Source organism: Dromiciops gliroides, chromosome 1 (genome assembly GCF_019393635.1).
Source record: "Dromiciops gliroides isolate mDroGli1 chromosome 1, mDroGli1.pri, whole genome shotgun sequence".
Taxonomy (NCBI): domain Eukaryota; kingdom Metazoa; phylum Chordata; class Mammalia; order Microbiotheria; family Microbiotheriidae; genus Dromiciops; species Dromiciops gliroides.
In genome coordinates, this window is record NC_057861.1 from 577196204 (window position 1) to 577219098 (window position 22895).

The following is a 22895-nucleotide window of genomic DNA, read 5'->3' on the forward strand; positions in this document are numbered from 1 at the left end:
TCAGCATTAGCCTATGGTGTATCCAGGGAGGCTTATCACAGGAAGATTCTTACTCCCACAGGAAATGGGGCACACTGAGCAAGGAAACACATCATAAACTGCCCACAACCAATAGTTCATACTCTTGGAATCTATCTGATCCTCAGACCTTACTTACTTGTTACCTAACATCAGGCAGCCACATGCTGGTCGATTCATTCACCTCCCAATTCATAGAATTCCTTAATATTATTACAGGGCAGTCCTTTGTTTTTTGCCTTTGCTGTATGAGAGAATGGGTTTGGATCATGCTTAGAGGGAAAACGAGAGATTAGCCCAAGGCTCCTGTGATCTTAATAATAAATTTGCTCTTCTGTTCAACAAACTTTTATTAAGCACCCACTTGTGGTCCAGGCTCCTACTAGGCTCTATAGGTCAAATGGTGATGACGACAGATTTACATTTTTGGAAGGGACCTTAGATGTCAACCCCCAAAATTTACAAGTGAGGAAACTGAGGCCCAGAAATGTTAACTGACATACAAAGTCACACAGGTCAGTAAATGGTGGAGGGTACAGTTAGTCCTCTGGTGATAGAACTAGCAGCCTTTTCATCACACCACACTGCACCCCCTCTGTACTATAAGGAGAGGGAGTGGAGTGGCCAAAGGCATGGAATGGGAACCCACCTTATGTGTTTGAAGAATTCAGAGACAAAGACAAAACCATGACTAAACTCAAGGAGCTGAAATTCCATTGGGGAGAAACAATATGATCACAGAAAATTATACAGAAAATATATAAGATCATTTCTAGGGAAGGGGGACTCATGTCCAACATGAAAGGTGGTTCAAATACCTTATAAATCCAATGAATAATGTGGGGAGAAAGGAAGGCTCATAAGAGCATAGATGTAGGGCAGGAGGGGACTTTATAGGCCACCAAGTCCAATCCTTTCATTTTATAGATGAAGCAACTGAAGTTGCCCAGAGAGGTAGTGACTTGTCTAAGGTCACACAGGTAGCACTCATGAGAGGCAGGATATGAACCCGAATTCTCTGAATCTAGAGTCAGTACTCTTTCCCATGTACCAAGAGAAGGAGGAGGGAAATGGATTTTAATATGCAAAGATAGAACTACACAGAAACACAAAATACCTGGTATCCTTCTTGGATGGTATATTTTTATGCTTGAAATGTTTATTTAACTTAGATTGGAAGTCCCCTGGGCAAAGACTACACTTTTTATGCCTTGTACGGCATCAAGTATGCTATCCATGCTACATAAATAATAGTAATCAGTTGAGCATGAATTTTGAAAATGAGAATAGGAACCATTGTTCTAATGACCTGTACCACAGAGTAATTGCCAGTTTATTTCTTCATCCCCTTTCCCTCATTTTTAATTGTTTTATTACAGATGAATATTAGATGACATCTTTTAGGTGACATAAAAATATTTTAAATATAGTTATTTCCTTTGCCATTTTCCACAAATGGACCAAAAGGTGATTAACTTCACAATGTGCCTGGTGACTTAGTAGAAGGTTGAGTTCTTAAGTAATTAAATGTGTTGACATACTATTTATTCTTGGTGTGTTATCTCCAGTGACTATGAAACATTTCATTATGGGCACCATCATAAAATCCCCTCAACTTTCTGTCTTTCATCCTGGGTGATTAAGGCAATTCTAAAACAAGGTCACACTCAAGGAGAGCTGGGATGCCAAGGAATATGGTATCATCTGTTTTATTACTCCATATTTTACTCCCAGTGAACTGGTAAACAATTAAAATTCAAACACATCACTGCATATAATTCAGTTACTCCCAAAACGTCATAAAAAATGTGTCTCCCTGATCAATAATTGCTTATTATGATATACGGTTGTTGTGCTGGCTGTCAAGGTGCTTAACTATTTGCTTCCAAAAAGTTGGGGAAAATAAACTGAGAGAATCAGTCAGTGGTACAAGAAAGAGATCATAGAATCACAGAATTGGGTGGGGGCGAGGGCTCAGCAGCTATCTAGTTCAACCCATACACTGAAGGAATCCTTGTTGTAACATACCCAACAAGTGATCATCCAGATTCTGCTTGAAGACCACCAATGAGAGAAACTACCACTGTATTCTACTTTTGGCAATTCTAATTGTTGGGTTTTTTTCTGAAATTAAGTCTATAGTTGTATTTTTGTACCCATTGCTTCTAGTTCTACCATTTGGGACCAGTTAGAAGCCTTCTTCTGCATGACTTCAAATACTTAAAGATAGTTATTATGTTCCCCTGCATCTTCTCTTTTCCAGGTTAAACTTTGCCATCCCCTTCAACCTGTTCTTGTAGGAAGGACATGGACACAAGTCCCTTCACCATATTCATTGTCCTTCCCTGGATATTTCAGCTTATCAGTGTCCTTCTTACACCTTGACACTGAGAACTGAACTCAATATTACAGACATGGTCTGAACTGAGAATAGTTATTGTCATTGAGGTGTGTTGTGTTTTTTTGTTTTTGTTTTTGCGGGGCAATGAGGGTTAAGTGACTTGTCCAGGGTCACACAGCTAGTAAGTGTCAAGTGCCGGAGGCTGGATTTGAACTCAGGTCCTCCTGAATCCAGGGCCAGTGCTTTCTCCACTGCGCCACCTAGCTATCCTTGTTGTGTATTTTTCATGAATAGAAATATCCCTATCTCAGGATTTACCCTGTTGGATGCAGCCATAAAGTTGGCTACCCAAGTAGAATTTCTAAGCGAAACTCCACTTTTTTGCAGAGGACCCAGGTCAAATGGCCGTAGTGGAAGGGAAAATTCCTGATTGGTTAATTTGAAATGGTAAAATGAGATAAGCTGGGAGTGGGGGGAATTTATTGAAATTGTCATACTATTAAATTTAAAGAATAACATACCCCCAAAGGGAATACTGGGCTGAAAAAAAATTAGAAGGTTTCAAATAAGTATCACTTCACATTCCTCATAAGCTAAGTTCCTCTTCCCAAAATAATGTGTTTTAGATAGAATCAGGAGGTTGAGAGACTTGTATATCTTTGACATAAGAGGACCTCATCCTATAGGATATGTATTTTTTAAATTAATTTTTACACACCTTTATTATCTCATCCCTCCAATTTAAAAATGAAAAATAAAGCCCTCACAACAAATACATATAGTCCCGCAAAACAGATTCCCACATCAGCCATGTCCCAAATTGTAGGTCTCATTCTGAATTTTTTAAGTCCATCACCTCTGTGGCAGGAGGTATGTATCATATTTCATCCTTAGTCCTCTTGACTAATGTTTTAAGATTGTACCAATCCAGCAGGATGATTTCAGAAAGGCTTGAAAGACTCGTATGAACTGATGCACAGTGAAGTGAGCAGAACCAGGAGAACATTATGCACAGTGACAGCAATATTGTTTAATGAAGAACTGTGAATGACTTAACTATTTTTAACAATACAATGATCTAAGACAATTCCAAAGGACTAATGATAAAGCATACTATCCACCTCCAAAGAAAGAACTGATATTAATTGAATACACACTAAAGCATGTTATTTTTCACTTTCTTTAATTTTTCTTTTATTCAAGTTTTCTTATACAAAATGACTAATATGGTAATGTTTTATATAATTACATATATAACCCATATCTTATTATTTCTTACTTCTTCAGGGAGAGGGGAAGAGAGGAAGGCAAGGAGGGATGAAATTTGGACCTCAAAACTTTAAATAAAAATGATATATTTTTTGAAAAAATATTGTATTGATCCAAATTCTAAAGTTGTTTTTCTCTATAACGTTGGATAAATTGTTCTAGTTTTGCTCACTTAACTATCAGTTCATAGAGGTTAGCCCTATTTCCTCTGGAACTCTCCATTTTGTCATTTCTTATGGAAAAATATTTAGCTAATCCCCAACAGTAGGGTATCCCCTTAGTTTCCAATTTAGGGCTATTATGAAAAGAACTACTATAAATATTTTTGTATCTACAGATCCTTTCCTTCTTTCTTTGATCTCTTTAGGAAATAAACCTAGCAGAGTATATTGCTTAAAAGATATACATAGTCAGGGCAGCTAGGTGGCGCAGTGGATAGAGCACTGGCCCTGGATTCAGGAGGACCTGAGTTTAAATCCAGCCTCAGACACTTGACACTTACTAGCTGTGTGACAGTGGTCAAGTCACTTAACCCCAATTGCCTCACACACACACAAAAAGATATACATAGTTTATTAATATTTTGGGTATAGTTCAAAATGGCTAGACCAATTCACAGCTCCACCAGTAGCATACTATTATGCTCACTTTTCCACAGACTCTCCAGTACTGTTCATTTTCCTCTTTTAGCTGATGGATTTATCACCAAAATGTAGAAAAGTCTGTAGTTGAGCTTATGGAAATGAAGAGGTCATGCTCATTTTATGAGAATTGTTTTTTCATTACACAATCTACTTACTTCCCCTTCATTCTCTCTGCTAGACTACTAATAAATAGAAACGTGACCCTGTGGTTTCAGTTGGCATGGGTGCTAAGCAAGAATAGTGGGTCTGAGTCTTTGATTGCTGATAGAATTAGGCCACGGCAACTAATCTTCTGAGCTGGTGCTTTGAGATAACTGTATTTGGTACCTTCCTGAGTGACTCATTTTTGAATATTCACAGTCCCATATCCTTCAATTTTTATTCACTTTGGGGAGGGAGTTTTGCTAATTATTAGAATGATTTTACCCCAAGGATACAGGAACCAAATGCAAAAACAAAACTACACTAAATCTAGAGTATGGTGTTGGGTTCTGGCCACCACCCTCAGAGGGATATTGATTGGCTCAAAATAATGTAGAAGAAAGTTGCCAAAGTGGGCAGAGGAGTGGACACCATAGTATATACAAGGATCAATCGAAGGAACTGAGAATTTAACTTGGAAAACAAGAGACTTTGATAGCTCATGGTGTTTTTGATGGGCTGCAATGGTTATTCTGTTTCCATTTCCTTCTCTGGCTCATTTTACAGATAAAGAAACTGAGGCAGAGTTAAGTGACTTGTCCAGGATCACACAACAAGTATGTGTCTGAGGTCAGATTTGAACTCTGGTCCTCCTAACTCCAAGCCTAGTTCTCTATCCACTGTACCACCTAGCTGCCCCCACACATTTATTTTTCAGTTGTTTTTCAGTCATTTCTGACTCTTTGTGACCCCATTTGGGGTTTTCTCGGCAAAGATCCTGTCTGGATTTGAACTCATGAAGATGAGTCTTCCTTATTCCAATCCCAGTGCTCACTGTGCAACCTGAGAGCTGAATATATATATACACACACACACACACACACACACACATATACATGTATGTATATATGTATGTGTGTATACATATTTATATATACACATATATAAAATCTCATTTGATTCTCACAACAACCCCATGAGGCAGGTGAACCTGAGAGAGGTTAAGTGACTTTCTGAGGGTCACAGAGTTATTAAGAGTCTGAGGGCAGGATTCTAATTCAAGTATCTCCTTACTGTAAATCGAATGCTCTACCAGCTACACCACTGAGCATCCAAAAGGGCAGCATTATGCAGTAGTGGGTTCCTCGTCAAGTAGAAGCTGGATAGTCATTTGTGGAGAATGTTGTAGAAGAGATTCCTGTTCAGGTGTGGATTTCCAGGGGCCCTCTGAGGGTACCCCTTCCATCTCAGTGATGCTGTTCAGCAGCCAACAAAGTATCTTCAGATGTAAATAAACGTTCAAGGGTTGTACAGAAGGACCCTTTGGCAATAGTTCCTCAAAACGGTGTTGCAACATGCACAGAGAGGAATAAACTTTCTGGAACAACTTCCTAATGCTTTTTGTGCCTGTAGACACTCTGAAATAAGCACATTTTATGAGGAAAAAAACCATCCAAGACACAGCTTTAAAATCTAGGCTTCACACAGAGTCCTTTGCCAGACTATTTCCTGATTTTTATTTTTATTCAAGATGACTCCTTTTTGAAAAGGCACGTGATACCACAAGTTACTCAATTGCCGCCTCATCCAGAGATAAGCAGTGAACAAATTCTAAGCTGGAGAAGAGGCTTCTTATTCATTATTTACTATAGACTGAGCCAAGTAAGCAGATGGTTCAAGTGTCAGAAAACAGTGAATTTGAATCCTGCCTCAGACACTTACTAGCTGGATAAAGCAAAGAAAGTCCCTTTCCCTTCTTCAGCCTCAGTTTCCCTGTAAATGGGGATAATAATAGCACCTATCCTCAAGAGCTTGTTATGATCAAATAAGATAACATGTAAAGTGCTTTATAAACCTTAATTTGTTATTGTTGTTGTTCAGTTGTGCCTGACTCTTTGTAACCCCATTTGGTGTTTTCTTGGCAAAGATACTAGAGTGTTTTGCCATTTCCTTCTCTAGCTCATTTTACAGATGAGGAAACTGAGGCAAACAGGGTTAAGTGACTTGCCCAGGGTCATACAGCTGTTAAGTGTCTAAGGCTGGATTTGAACTCAGGAAGACTGACTCCAGGTTCCCAACTGTATCTACTGTGCCCCTGTAAACCTTAAAGCTGTCTATAAATGCTAGATATTATCATTAGTTTGGCTTAGACTTTACACAGTAATTCTTGCTGTATTTTCTCTCAAGAAATAAGAAGTGTATTTTCTTTCAAGTCAAATAATTGCTAATTAACTTTGTAATTTGGAGGCTGTATAACATGTAAGGCACAGGTTCAGATGTACATTTTTCACTACTTGATTTCTGCTATAGCCTTGGTTTCGCTTCTCCCCAAGTTGTTAGATTTTATCTGGGTTTTAGGGTTTTTTTTTTCTCTCTCTTTGACCTTCATAGAAGGTCTTAATACACTGTTCCTGCAACCACAAGGACAGCCTAACAACCCGGAAAAACAAAACTCAGTGTTGTCTAAACAATATTGACCAAGGTAGCTTTTAAGAAGCCAACTAGAGTTTTAGGAAATTATATATTGAGGTTATTCTCTGAAAACCTATCTTTAGGTGTTCCTTTTGTCTATGACCACCACCACTACCCCAGACCCCTCATACATATAAGTAAAAATCACATTCTTTTCTTCTCCACTTAAATAAATGGCACTAATGAAGTTAAGCCAGAAATCCTTACAATATATCCATTTTATAGATCATAGGATCATAGATCTAGGGCTGAAGGAGACTATTTATAATGCACCACTGTTCCTGTTGTGGTTTTTTTTTTGTTTGTTTGTTTTGTCTTGTTTTTGAGGGGCAATGAGTGTTAAGTGACTTGCCCAGGGTCACACAGCTAGTGTCAAGTGTCTGAGGCCAGATTTGAGCTCAGGTCTTCCTGAATCCAGGGTTGGTGCTTTATCCACTGTGCCACCTAGGTGCCCCCACCACCGCCCGCATTTTACAGATGAGGAGCTGAGGCCCAGAGAGAGGATAAATGACTTTCCGAAACCCACACAGGTAGGATCAAAAGTAGGATTTTAAACCACATCCTGTGACTTCAGAACCTTGTGAGGAAAGGGAAGCAGAAAGGGGGAATGGGACTAAATGTCTCCTTAGAAGAAAGTGTCAAAACAAACATTGGAATTCAGGTTATTTCTACCAGCCCACACTGTTCTTTAAGTTCGTTCCAGGGTGCCTTTATTGTATCTAGCACCATGTCTTGTACTCCATGGGGCCTCAATAAATGTTTACTGTTTTTATTTTAATTGGTGTGGTACTATATATCTGGGACATGTTATTGATTAAATGGTGGCCAGCTTAGTTTTGTGAAGCTAACTGCCCTTGATAAAGTGTTGCAAGTTCCCCAATAACAATTAAAGCCATGAACTTCCGTGAATTGGAATATCTTTATCATATCGCATATGGAAGGGAAGAATGTTTGGTATTAACTTGCCTGCTGTCATTAAGCATAGTTTCAAACTAGTAAATTTCCAAGTGGACCTAAAGGGCACAGAAGTGGTCTACAGGCAATCCCCAAATTTAAGAATGATTTGGGGGGGCAGCTAGATGGCGCAGTGGTTAAAGCGCTGGCCCTGGATTCAGGAGTACCTGAGTTCAAATCCGGCCTCAGACACTTCACACGTACTAGCTGTGTGACCCTGGGCAAGTCACTTAACCCCCACTGCCCCACAAAAAAAAAAAAAAGAATGATTTGGGAAAAAAAGAATGATTTGGATTTCAAAGTTAAGTGCTTGAACCCCAAAAGTTTTCCCCATAGAAAGTATTATGTATTTGATTCCTAGGCCAGCTCATAAATACCTATTTAACCCACAATGTGGTTGAACACTAGTGCTAATGAATATGAACTTGAGTTTGGGGATCAGGGAGCAACTTGGTTCAGGAAGGAGGCCGAAGAGGAATAGAATTTCCTTCTCATTTCTAGGGCACAGGTCCATCCTGAGGCAAAATTCTGAAATTGGCAGAATTTCTCTTTGGCCCCCTGCCACCTCCCTTTCTCCATTCTTCTCCTATGCCTTAGGGTTTTTCCCAGGCCCCAGGCAGTCAATGACCCCATGCTACCCTCATCCTACTCTTGTGGCACCCCTAAACTGGTCTGCCCTCCATTTTGCCCCTATCTGATCTCCTTTTCCTAATGGGGAACCGATCTTAGCTTGACTGGGGGAAAGCAACCCACTGAATTAATTCACATTAAAGTGTTGATAACTTGCACCGCAAAGGACCTCAACAAATATTTATTGTTTATAAGCCTCTCATCACTGAAATTATTCGCATTGTTAAAAGAAAATGCTTCTTGGTATGTGATTTTTTTTTGTGGGGTGGGGGTGGAGCAATGAGGGTTAAGTGACTTGCCCACGGTCACACAGCTAGTAAGTCTCAAGTGTCTGAGGCTGGATTTGAACTCAGGTCCTCCTGAAACCAGGGGCAATGCTTTATCCACTGTACCACCTAGCTGCTCCCAAAAGAGGATGCTTCTTTTTTGGGGTGGGGGCAGGGCTGTGAGGGTTAAGTGACTTGCCCAGGGTCACACAGCTAGTAAGTATCAAGTGTCTGAGTCTGGATTTGAACTCAGGTCCTCCTGAATCCAGGGCCAGTGCTTTATCCACTGTGCCACCTAGCTGCCCCCAAAGAGGATGCTTCTTAATCCAAACAAGAATTTCTATGTAACAAGGAAAGTGAAAGGATTCATACAGTATGGGAAATGATATTTTGGGGCCATGGGCTCATCCACCAATAGGCTTATCGCCTTGCCCAGCCTGGGAGATGGCCTCAGGGTTCAATTCTCCTGAATTGTTCCTGCCTTTTTTTTTTTCTTTCATTCTTCCACTTCTAAAGCTTCAAATTCTCTAAAAGGGCTAGGTTATCCCTTTCTTCTCCAATTTTGACCCCTAAGGATTTCTGTGGGAGCTGGGGCTTTGAGGAGAGGAGGGGAGGTAATCTTAACAACTGTGAAGTACTTTAGGCTGGAGGAGGCTACAAAGCATTACAAAAGAAGAATTAGGTGGAGAAACAGCAAGAGTTATGTCATCTGGGAGATTTATGACCAAGGGGTGGTGGTGAAGATTGGTTAGTCACAAAGTGAGAGGCTTGGATAAACAGTGGACTCCACTGGTGTGCCCTGTAAGCATCTATGCAATTTCTGGAGAAGTAGAGGCCCCAGGGTTGATGGATGGATGCCCTGCCGAGCATTAAAGGAAGTTGAAAATGGACTATCTGTATTTAGATTCAACTGCAGTGTGAAATTTCTTTAATTAAATGCTCATATATTTGGAGATGCAGGAAATCTGTAGACATATATTTAAGATTAGATAGTCTCTGAAGTCCCTTCTCACTCAGAGAATCTGTGTTTTTGCCACATAGTATTTGCTTTAAGACCCCCCAAAATGAATCAATATGACTTTTGTTTAACTATTCAGAATATGGAAAGCAAACATGGCTCTTGTTTTACAGACATTTACCAGAACTGATATTACCAAATGAAAGCTATATTTTAAAATCTTTACCTTAGGAGATTGTACATTTATTCTGATGATATTCCAAATAATTGGAGCATGCTTCTTTTGGGAACTGCCGTCAAAGGCTTGCCCAGTTTTTATAAGTCCATCGATGGTGGCAAATATTCATCCTTGAGAATAAAATTGACCTTTGGGAAGGATTAAAGGGCATTTAGAATCAAGTCTGGTGAATAAGATGAAAGATGATGCAGGGAAATGGAGTTTTGGTTAAAGGCAAGATAGAGTAAATCCCAAGGATAGTGACTTTGCTCTAGGTTTACGTGCTAGTCCCCAAATTTAGTAGTGAGGATTTCCTCAGCTTTTGGGTCTGCACTATCATCTCTATGGGCATTCATTCCACCAGAGCAGAATGCAACTTGTCCATCCCTTGTAACTCTTGACCATGTTCATAATCCTCTACAGGGCATCTACCCACCATACTCAGGGTCTCTATCTCTCTTAGTGTTGCATGGATCCCAAGAGAGCATGCCGTTGGTCAACCACCACTTGCACCTTATGATTTTTCTTGGTCATAAATCTCTCTGATGCTACTGCTTTTACCCTATAATTCTTCATTTGTACTGGGATACCACCTGCTTATGCCTACTGCGTATATCTCCATTGTTCATTAAGCGAATCCTAACTTTGATTTTCAGTTATTAAGAAAAGGGGTTTAAAAAAGTAGGTATGGAGTGGGAAATATCTATGTTACCATAGATGTTAATTCTCCATTTGAGGTTGGAACCGAATTAGAGTCTAGAGAAGAGTTTTGAAGGATCCCTTTGGCAAGGTTCCAAGAAGCCAAACACTTTGGCCAATATACATCAATCATTCAGTCAACAAACATTTATTAAATGGAATGAATTGTAGAGAAAGCTGACCTGAAAACTAGGAAGACCTGGTCCAAGTTCTACATCTGGTACACTGGATATATGACCCTGGGCAAGTCCCTAAACCTCTCTGTGCTCTAGACAACTCTATAAGACCATAAGTCGTGGAGAAGGTGGCAACCTGCTTTGGCAGAGGGAGCTTTCTCACCTGGGAGTCCTCTATACTAATGAAATCACAAATCCAGTCCCTCCCAATGAACTAGGCACAGTGCTAGGTATGGGGGAAACAAAGGTAAAGATGAAATGGTCCCTGCTTTCAAGAAGTTTGATGTTTCATCAATATCAGTGGGCAGGTCTGGTGGCCAATGGCCTTACTCCTCAGCCCCGTGCATTCTTCTCCTTTCTTCCCTTGTATATGAGAAGGGAATGGAATCTAAGCTTAAACTGGAACAGTACAGTGGAAGGTGAATGCCCACAGGATGACCAAGCAATCACTCAACAAGGACTGATGAAGTACCCCCTTGTGTACCCAGGCTGGGGTAGGGGCTGGGAAAACCAAAACACAAATGAAGCAATTCTTGCTCTCAAGGAGCCGATGATCTATTTTATAAACATACACAAACTGTGAAAGATGCATACAAGGTGATTTGGGGAGAAGGGCAATAGCAGCTAGAGGGATTCAGAGAGGCTTCATGCAGAAGGTGGCACTTAGGAAACAGGAGCTCAAAGTGATCCTCACTGGCACATGGCACTGAGCAGGTTGCCTGGTGCCACAGACTTTTTCTTCCTCTTAAGTTATCATGACAGTAAAATTCCCACACCCAGAAGCATGAAAAACAAAATAACTTCTTTGTTTTGGTTTAATATGGCATCAAAAAGAGAGGTCGTGTGGCCTAGCAGATAGAGAAACTAACCAAGAGCAAGCAAGAACTGGGTTCAAATTCTACTTGTGGGCCTACAGGTTGTATGACCCTGGGTAAAACACCTAGCCTCCCAGTGCTCCAGCTGACTCCCCAAGATTATCCATTCGGGAAGGTGTTGACTTGCATTAGGAGAGGGAGTTCCTCCTCTTGAGTTCCCTTGATCACTGCTTTTACAAATCCTCTTTCTTTTTCTAATTAATATTAGTTGTTAAATGAAATTAGCAGGTATCCAAAAAAAACCTCCACAAAGCAGGCACCCATGTTTTGTTAAGCCCTTAATTGGTTTTCTATGTAGTTCATAACTAACTTGCTAGTTCTTTCAAAAAGAGAGATTAAAACATTGTTTTAAAGGATGTTTAAATGATTTTTCTTGTTGTAATCACCTATACCACCCCTCCAATATAATTCACCTTTGTAACAAAGAAGTAGAGCTTTTTAAAAAAAGCAAACAAACAAAATTACAACAATAAACCAACATAATTATAGTAGCTGAGACTCTCCAGGATTGTGTGAGGATCAAATGAGATAATTTTGCAAGCGCTTAGCTCAGTGCCTGGCACATGGTAGGTGCTATAGAAATGTTACTATTATCATTATTTAATCCAATAATTTTTTTATGAAATGGCAAAATCATCGGACTAGGTGAATAACTTTTGCATATTTCTTTGAACAGTACTCTTTGGACGGACAATATCTACTGTACTTTTTTTTTTAATCTCAATACTGTGCAGTCAATTGCGTATGTGGCTCATCTTAGAATGAAATGCCCTTCTGAATGGAAGAATGATAGAGCGCCAAATGCTAAAATACTATGTAAGCAAGATACTAAGCCTGGGTGATAGGATTGCATGAAAGCAAGATAGTCCCTGCCCTCAGGACATCTTACATTCTGATAGAGGAGGACAACACATAAAAGAAAAGTGGAAAAAGAGGAGAGCAGAGGGTATTGAGCTATGTCATGGTTTTAAAATGGCAAAGAAGTGATGTAGAAACTGGTTCTGGGCAAGATAAGGCATAAGCTCATCTATCAGAGACCAGGAATGGTTCCATAGTCCATCTAAGTTCCCTTGAGGAAAGTATTGCTCTTGATGATTGATATAAGTTATACATTATTATAATTCTGATTATTGGCACTTAGTAAAGAGTAGTAGCATGGTATAATGGAAAGAATGCTAGACTTGAAGTAAGCAGTCAGTTTGAATCCCAGTTCTACATCCTATAACCCATTTGACATTTTCCTTCTCTGTTTTTCCCATCTGTAAAATAAAAGAAACTGATTGGATGCTCTCTGATTTCCCTTGCCATTCTAAATCTGTGATCACGTTTCACCACTTCACATTTGCTGCTAATAAGCCTCTCCTACTTCACATCTTTCCACTATTATGATTCAGTGATTTCTGATGATGATGTCAAACATGTCAGAACAAACAAACACACTCAACCCAGGTGCTCATATTTAGTTGTCAGGTTTTTCAGTCGTGTCCGACTCTTTGTGGCCCCATTTGGGGTTTTCTCGGTAAAGATGCTGGAGTGGTTTTGCCATTTCTTCTTAAGCCATTTTGTTGTTGTTCAGTCATTTTTAGTAGTGTCCAACTTTTGTGACACCATTTGGGGTTTTCTAGTAAAGATACTGTAGTGGTTGCCATTTCTTTTCCAGCTCATTTTACAGATGAGGGGACTGAAGCAAACAGGGTTTAAATGACTTGCTCAGGGTCACACAACTAGAGTCTGAGGCCACATTTGAACTCAGGTCTTCCCTGCTCGAGGCCTAGCACTCTATCCCCTGTGCTGCTACCTGCCTGCTCATCTTTAAGCTACTTCCAAAACAGTTTATGAGAACCCTTGCAGCCTCACAACAAGAAGCTTCCAGCCTCACTTCCAAACAAGCTCTTATCTTTATTGTCCTTAGCTGTTCACAACTTAATTTCAATGTTTTACTCTCCCTGACACAGTACAAGATATTTTATTTTAAATTCTTTCTCTGGTTAAACATATTTTAAATAGGACATTACTAGATTTAGTGGATGTAGATGTAGGAAATTAATGAAGGTCATTTTAGTTAGATAAAACCATTCATTCCTATTTTTTAACCATAACTCCCTCTTTTTTTTCCTCCTCTTGATTGCAATGTATTTGCTTAGAGATAAAATGTCTCTATTTTTATCTTTAAAAAGTCCTTATTTACAGCATTTTGCACATTGTTAGATTACTCTGGCCACTTGTACAAGGGCCATCGTTCAACTCTATCTAACTTCAGAGTAAATGCCCCATGGGTGAGATCACAGTACCTCTGAAGCAGTTTTTTCTGTCAGTTCCTGGTTTTAATAATAAGCCAGCCAGGAGGCAAATGTGTTCTAATTACAACAGGGCCTTGTACTAGCCTAGTGCATAATTACTTCTGATGAATTACAGTAGGCTTCTTTTCCAGATCTTTTTCAACCAGTATTCTAAACTTAGGCTGTTATTTTTAGGCCTCCTCCCCCCAAAATGATTTATTTATTCACCCATCTCTCTCTATTTCTCTCTTTGTCTCTCTCAGAATTCAAGGAAGTTCTGATTCTTATGGCTTTAAGAAGACTGGATCTCGAAGGGATTTCCACAAGACACTTCCAGAAACAGACTTTCGAATCAAGAACATTAGAGAGTAATGAGTCAAGTTCTCAGGTATTTCCTACCATCAGAGATGGTTACTATGATATTCTATCTGGGGCATGCCAATCTATTTTATTTCTGCTGGATATAGGTTAATCTACCCTGCATCCATCGCTGGAAATAAGATAAAGTCAAATCTTCTGGATAACAAAGTTATTTACATGTCCGGTCAAAGGGCCCCAGATAACAGTGATTTACAGCAATTCCCTATAATGAATAACTCTGGTGCTTGATAGACTCAGACCTTCATTCCTTTGCATGTCACCCTTTTACTCTCAATACTGGAAGTTCTAAGGTCAGTTGAATTGTTTTGAATCTCTCTGCTTGCCTGAGAAATCTGTTGAGGGAAATAGAAGGTATCCTTGGAATGCTTTTTAGAGAACCCATCCTATCCACATTCTTCCCCAAGTCCTTCTAATACCCCAATAAGCAGGCAAAACTCTTGTTGATTGAATGTTTAGTCTTTATTACAGCAGTATGTTGACTTTAGATCAAATTTATGATACAATTAAATTTTATTTTTAAACACAATATGTAGACTTTATGGGTATATGAAAATATATAGCATATAGTACATTCAAAGTATGTCTATAGCATCTAGTACAATCTGGACCCCCAGGCCAGCCCTCCTTCATGAAACTGACTCTCCAGTGCCAAATGAGATAGCATGACCCCCAGGACCTGGGTCAGGGTTTGACATAAAATCATGAACTATATGTTAAAAGGCAGCCTATGAAAGTCCTCTGTGGGCATGATTCACCTACCTGGGATGGTTCATAGCTATGAATACAGATATATCTGAACCCCAAAATGCTATCTTCTCAGACCTCAATCTGGCCTTATCAGCCATGCCTTTTTTTTTTTCAGGGCAAATGGGGGTTAAAAGTGACTTGCCCAAGTTACACAGCTAGTAAGTGTCAAGTGCATGAGGCGGATTTGAAACCTCAGGTCCTCTTGAATCCAGGTCGGTGCTTTATCACTGTGCCACCTAGCTGCCCCACAGCCATGCCTTTTGGCAGGGTATTGCTTCCCTTACCTGTGTTCTCCCCAGATTTCTAATTTTTTTTTTTTGCAGGCAATTGGGGTTTAAGTGACTTGCCCAGGGTCACACAGCTACTAAGTGTTAAGTGTCTGAGGCTGCCTTTGAACTCAGGTCCTCCTGAATCCAGGGCCGTGCTCAATCCATTGCACCACCTAACTGCCCCCTTAGATTTCTATTTTTAATGAGGAGTCTTACTCCTTTCTCAACCAGCATTTCATCCTGACCCCAACTGATCTTTATCCCAACCTTGACTTGCACATTCCACTGTGAACTCTCAACTCAGCTGACCAACCAGACCCCCTCAATATGTACTCAAGTCCCAGATCCCCCAGTGGAGTCTCTCCTACCCATTACTAACACCTGCTGGTCTGACTTCACCTTCCCTCCACATCACCAGAGAATTCCCAGTATTAGTCAATTCTAGTCAGATAGATAGATAGGTAAAGAAAACATTTATTAGGGGCCAGCACTATGCTAAGTGCTGGAAATACACAAATACAAGGAAAAAGAAAGTCCCTGCCCTCTAAAGGCTTACATTCTTATAGAGTAAAGATAAATAAAAGGAAGCTGAAAAGTTGGGGGTGAGGAAGAGAAAGAAATGGTAGAGAAGTAGTCTTGGACGGGGCTAGGTTGGAATTAAACTCAACAATTTGGGACAAGAGCCTACATTGGAACCCCTTGTATTTGTATTTTATTATATTGTAGTCATTCATGTACATAAAGTTTTTTGTTTGTTTGGTTTTATTTGGTGAGGCAATTGGGTTAAGTGACTTGCCCAGGGTCACACAGCTAGTAAGTGTTAAGTGTCTGAGGCTGGATTTGAACTCAGGTCCTCCTGACTCCAGGGCTGGTGCTCTATCCACTGCGCCACCTAGCTGCATAAAGTTTTTATGACCATATTATAGTATTTGGAACACAATTTTTAAAATTTGAAGCCATAATAGTAGTAAATAATTCTTATCTCATTGTGGAATTTTTAGGTAAATAGTATTTTATTTTTTTCCAATTACACATAAAGATAGTTTTTTAACATTCATCTTTTTATATGATTTTGAGTTCTAAATTTTCCCCCTTCCTCCTTTCCCTTCCCACTCCTCAAGATGGCAAAAAATCTGATGTAGGGTTTGTTTCATTGCTTTTATGACATTGTTGGTCACCCATATGATTTACTTGCCACTAAATCAAATTGAAAGATAACATTGTTTCTCGGGAAAAACGTACCTGATTTGTAGTATTCTGTTTTAATGGCATGATTTCCATGAATATATTGCAGTGAAAAGTGAAGACTGTCTCTATAAGCAAGTATTAGTCTGAGCATGATAGATGGATGTGATATGGCATTGACTTTTCCAATAAGCATTTATTAAGAGGGAGTTTTTTTTGTTTTGTTTTTTGCAGAGACAAAAAGCAAGGGCTCAATCATCTCAAGGAGTTCACATTCTATTTGGGGAAAACAAAATATATGCAAAGTAAAATAAATAGAATGTGTGTGTGTGTGTGTGTGTGTGTGTGTATGTGTGTGTGTGTAGTAACAAAGAATCCCTGGAAGGTCTTGAGTGGGCAAATAATATGGTCAGACCTATGTTTTAGGAATATCAATCAGTTTGGCAGCTGGGGAGTAGATGCGATGAAATGGGGAGAGACTAGGAGCAGGTGACCAATTGAGACACTATTGCAAAACAATAGTCCAGGCCTGGAGTAGAACCATGACTCTGTGTGTAGAGAGAAGGGAATGGATGGGAAATAATGCACTCAACAAGACTGGACCACAGCTTAGATATGGGTCCTGAGGGAGTTGAAGTCAGTTCCAAGCTTGTGAACCTGGTAGGATATTTCATATTTACCAAGTAAAGCTAATTGAAAAAGGAATCAGTAACATGAGCATAGGAACTCCTTGAGGATATTATTTTTTCAGCAAATCCCAACCAAGATAGTTCTATCCTTGTTTTGTGAGTCACCAGTGATTTCCTTTTAGGAAGAAGCTGAAATGAGGAGGTGAGCAAGCCCAGGAAAAGAATGCCAGTCCAGATTCCTGGACTCTCTTGTCTAATGCTCTGTTCATTTGACTACAGTTGTTCCCTGTGTCACTTCCTTCCTTGCTCGAAAAAATCTTCAGGGGCTCTACACTGCTTAGCAAATAAAATAGGAAATGCTTACACTGACATTCAAGGCCCTTTGGCCAGTCCGACTCTAGCCAACTTTTCAAGCCTTATGGAGTACTACTGTTTTAACCCATGTAGCTTTCATGGAGAGCAAAGCAGCCAGTTTATCTGGAAAATCCTGGCCCAAATTTCACTAGCACCAAGATGTTTTGGTCCCCAATTAGGGCAGTTTTAGGGTGATATGTAAAATCATAGAGTTAGAACTAGAAAGGACCTTTAGAAGCCTTAGATCTAGAATTGAAAGGGATCTGAAAAGTCATCTTGTTCTTTCCCTTTATTTTATAGATGGGGAAACTGAGGCCCAAGTGACCTTTACTTGCTCAAGGTGACTCAGGTAGTAATTGTCAGAGACAGGATTTTGTGAGAAATCATTAATAATAATTATTAATAATGGATTTCTAGGACAAACTCAGACATTAGTTTTAGCTGCTCTCTCCCTCTCACACCAGAAACCTGCCTGGGATGAGTTCACATGAACAAAAGGAATTCCAATTGATCTTTTTGTTTAGCTAGGGGAATTCTCTAAGACATGTCAATCAATGGAGCTAAACGATGCTATAACTAATTAGCTTAGATCAATGTATGGTGACCCACCTCTCCCTCTCCCTCCCTCTCTCTCTCTCTCTCTCTCTCTCTCTCTCTCTCTCTCTCTCTCTCTCTCTCTCTCTCTTTCTCTCTTCCCCTTCTTCCCTCCCTCCCCCTCTCCCTTTCCCTCTCTCTGTTTCTCTGTCTCTGTCTCTCTGTCTCTCTCTGTGTCTGTGTCTGTGTCTCTTTTTCTCTCTCTCTTTCTGCTTGCCCTCTTGGCTCAGTACAATGGGTATGTAATTGTTTAGGCCTGTAAGCCTGTGGCTAGCGGGAAAGTCAGGGACACACGTGGTCAATACTTTAATAATATGTGATATTAATTAATAATAAATGCTTACTGCCAAAACTAGTGCAATAGACATTAAAATATAGTTAGCAATAATTTTAAAAGCACAACCTAGCTAATTTAGCTAACACAATTTGAACCCAGGACCTCTGACTCATGCGTCAGTGAGGGACATTACGATACACCAGGTAAACCCATTTGCATCCAGCTACCTCTTAACACTGGCAAGTATGTTTTTTTCTCTTGCAGGCAGGCCCTCGAACCTTAAAAGTGCTGTGTGATGTATCTGGAAGAAGTACTCTCACTTCCTGTGACTTTGACCTTCGGAGCCTACAGCCTGATCAGCGGCTGGACAACCTTCTACAGCAAGTCAGTGCAGAGGACTTTGAAAGACAGAATGAAGAAGCTCGAAGGACCAATAGACAGGCCGAACTCTTTGCCCTGTACCCATCTGTGGATGAGGTGGGTGGGGTGTCCCCTCCTATGACCTCCCAAGTGCTTAATAAGCTATTTTGCTTTTTTCTTTCCCCTGTGAAAAAGCCCATGTGATAAGACCACCCCATATGGTCAGGCTAACAAAGTCGGGCTAGATTAAAATCCTCATTTAGTCCAGCACCCTGGGTGACTGTGTTAACAAGTTGATAACAAGAGCTGACCTTCACCTTCACACCCTTCCCCCTGCCCACTGTGGAAGTCTCAGAGGCAGTGAAATGTGAAGAAGATGGACACAGAAAGGAGGAGAAGGATCAGGGAACTAATTAATGCTTAAATGACAGTTCATTTAAGGGGCTGATTGTCAGCCCCTGAATAATTAAGAATTGGCTATATCGTAAAACCACATTAATTTGAATTTTAGTGCAAAATCTAGTATGGATTAACAAAATGCAAGCATAGATTTTTTTAAAAAATGAAGTTACCAAGAAAGCTCATAATCTTCATCAGTTCAATTGGTTATAAATTCCTGTTGATTCTACCCACCCCGCAGTCTCTTATACTCTCACATCTATCTCCCCCTTCTTTGTACTCCACCTGCAATCACCTGATTTCAGACTCATTATTTTCTCCCTTAGACTTTTGAAAATCCTCCTTTTACAGTGCCCCTGCCTCTCCCCGCTCCTCTCTCTCCAATGCATCCCTGTGAAAGCTCTCAAAGCTATCTGAGACTCAGAATCCTCAAGGAATTAAAGAGTTAGGAGATGACATAGAGATCAGCTAGTTCCATTTTCTAGTTTTACAAATGGGGAAATTGAGATCCAGAGAGGTGGTCACTGGCCCGTGGTAACAATCATTAGGGACAGAGCCGAGACTAGAATCCCACCCTCCTGACTATCTAGTTCTTAGTTCACTGCTTTCTTGTGTTACTTCCTTTCTCAGAAGACCTCGAACAAATCAATGACAACAATAATGATTTTTTCTTTAAAAATGCAAAACAAGGGGATGGCTAGGTGGCACTGTGGATAAAGCACTGGCCCTGGATTCAGGAGGACCTGAGTTCAAATCCAGCCTCAGACACTTGACACTTACTAGCTGTGTGATGCTGGGAAAGTCACTTAGCCCCCATTGCCCCACAAAATTTAAAAAAAAAAAAGGCAAAACAAAACAAGAAAACAAAACCCTCCAAAACCTGCAGGGTTTTGCTTAACCAAAAAAATGTAACATCTTACCCCAGCATTCGAGGCTTGGTACAACCTGTCTCTGACCAACTTTTTCAGCCTTATCCAGGCAGAAGGGTTATTGCCCAATACTTTCCTCTCCAACTGTAGTAATATTTACACATTTGTGTAAACATATTCACACACTGATGTCAATATTTATTCATTTGTAATAATACACATTCGCATAGTGCTTTAACGTTAACCAGATGCTTTCTAAATATTGTGTCACTTGAGCCTTGTGAGGTAGGTACCGTAAGTATTATAATCCCATTTTATTGATAAAGAAACTGAGGCTCTAATTTCAATACTCTATCCATTATGCTGAGCTGCCTCATAGCTTGTATGCATGTCATCCTTCGCAATGAGAATAGCTTCCCCACAATTTAGTTCAATGATTGTCTATTATCCACAAAGCATTGTGTTGGTTGCCTTTACCTTTATAAACCTGGCCTAGCACCTTAGTCCTTGATATTTCTCCGTGGGCCTAATATGTGTATTGTTATATGTAATGCTATAGCATATGAAGTAGGCACCTAATAAATTTTTGTCAAATTGAATTTTATGATACTCAATTCAACCAGACTTTGTTAAGCCCCTGCTATGCACAGGGCCAAATATGTGTTAGACTCTAAAAGATAAAAATAAAACAGTCCTTTTTTTTTTTTTTTTGCGGGGCAGTGAGGGTTAAGTGACTTGCCCAGGGTCACACAGCTAGTAAGTATCAAGTGTCTGAGGCTAGATTTGAACTCAGGTCCTCCTGAATCCAGGGCTGGTGCTTTATCCACTGCGCCACCTAGCTGCCCCAACAAAACAGTCCTGACCTCAAGTAGCTTATATTCTACTGGGGGGAGGGATGCAATATATATAGAAACAAGTAAATGCAAAGGAGATGCAAATTAAATATAAAGTAATTTCAGGGTGAGAGAAACCACCAACAACTGGGGGAATTGGGACCCGAGTTAAGCCTTAGAGGGAATGAGGGATTCCAAGAGACAAAGTTGAGGAAGGAGAACATGACCATTGATTAATTGATTTTCTTATCACAGAGTATGGGAGGACTCTATATGTTCATCGTACTTTCAATTCTCTGTTGTCCATTTTAATAGACTACTTTTATACCCTCTGAATACAAGCTCAAAAGCAGACTCAGTTTCAGGGGTAAGATTGTGAGGCCTGTGTACTCCTGTCATCTCTGAACTCAGTCTGTTTATCAATCAGTAGGAGAAATAGACCGAATATGCCATTCCAGCCCAAACAAGCAAACAATGGGTATGAGATTTTGCAATGCCATCTGGTGGGGATGTTACTAAGATATCTCCATGTTCTCATTTCCTTCCTTCCTCCTTCTGTCTCTTTCTTCAGCTCTTGGATTGTTGAAATGAGAAATGGTTTGCCATAAATGCTGATTTTTGTTCTGTTGGGGGAAAGATGGACTCTTTTTCTTGCAAATAAGACAATTCTGCTGTGACTGCTAGGGTAATTAATTTCGGGGGTGGTTGACAGTCACCTCCAGGGTGCTCAGTTTGGCCAAGTGGGTGATAGCGGTAGCGTGAGTGTTTACTAATGGTTTCATTGTGTCATGGTCCATAATAGGAGGATGCTGTGGAAATACGGCCACTGCCAGATTGTCCGAAGGAACACCTGGGCAATAGGATTTTGGTCAAGCTGCAGACTCTGAAGTAAGTGGGGGCCTGTGTCCCAGACATAGAGATGAGATTGATTTCACCATTAAATAGCAATCCTTGCTCCTCATCACAGAGGGTGAATCAGGCACTGATCTTTTTATGGTATGGGGGAGGAAGGAGAGGTGATTGAGAAATGTTGTTTCCTGGAATGGGGAGAGGCAGGAAATCCTACTTTCTGTCCTTGGATTTTTATGCAGCTTTTCAAAGTTTTTCCCTAGATCCACTAGATCTACACTATGCAGTCTACAGTAACAATCTGGTATAGGTAGAATTGGGGTTATTACCATTATACAGATGAGAAATCAGAGGCCTGGAGAGATTAAGGGACTTGCCCTAGATCACACAACTAATAAGTAAAAGAGTTGGGCTTCAGAGCCCTGAACTGTCCCTAATTAGCTGAGTTTCAGAGTCCTCATCTGTAAAATGAAGTGATTAAACTAGATGGTCTTTCCGGCTTCAAAAAATATGATGGTCTTATGAATTCTTGACTACTTTTTCTGTGGCATGCCTTTATCAGCATACTCTTTTTTTTCCAGGGCAATGAGGATTAAGTGACTTGCCCAGGGTCACACAGCTAGTAAGTGTCAAGTGTCTGAGGTCAGATTTGAACTCAGGTCCTCCTGAATCCAGAGCCAGTGCTTTATCCACTGTGCCACCTAGCTGCCCCTCTTGACCACTTTTTGTTGTTATTTTTAATCACTAAATTTATATTTGTTGTAGGCCCAAGTTTTCCTTTAGTTGGAAAGGTTGGTGTGAAAGGTAGAGCTTATAGTCAGGAAGAAGTGAGTTTAAATTCTGCCTCACATGCTTATTAGCTGTATAACCCTAGGCAAAGTCACTTAACTTCTGTCAACCTCTAGGTGATGCAGTGGATAGAGTTCTGGGCCTGGAGTCAGGTGTTCCTGAGTTCAAATCCAATCTCAGACACTTACTTCACTGTGTGACCCTGGACAAGTCACTTAAGCCTGTTTACCTCAGATTCCTTATTTGTAAAATGAGTGGAGAAAGAAATGGAAACTATTTCAGTATCTTTGCCAGGAAAATCCCAAATGGGGTCACAAAAAACATCACTAACCAGCTCAACAACAACAACAAAAAATGAAGATAATAATAGCACCTACCTCACTGAGTTGTGAGGATCAAATGAAATAACACACAGGGTTTT

At 40.1% G+C, this 22895-nt stretch overlaps 1 protein-coding gene across 1 annotated transcript in view; it reads left to right on the forward strand.

The window, feature by feature from the left end:
- DOCK8 (dedicator of cytokinesis 8) overlaps window positions 1-22895 on the forward strand; it is a 330991-nt gene that overhangs the window by 127614 nt on the left and 180482 nt on the right. The window contains 4 exon segments of the mRNA XM_043978441.1: window positions 14203-14272; window positions 14274-14327; window positions 18640-18852; window positions 21639-21724. Coding sequence (XP_043834376.1) covers window positions 14203-14272; window positions 14274-14327; window positions 18640-18852; window positions 21639-21724 — 423 coding nt within the window.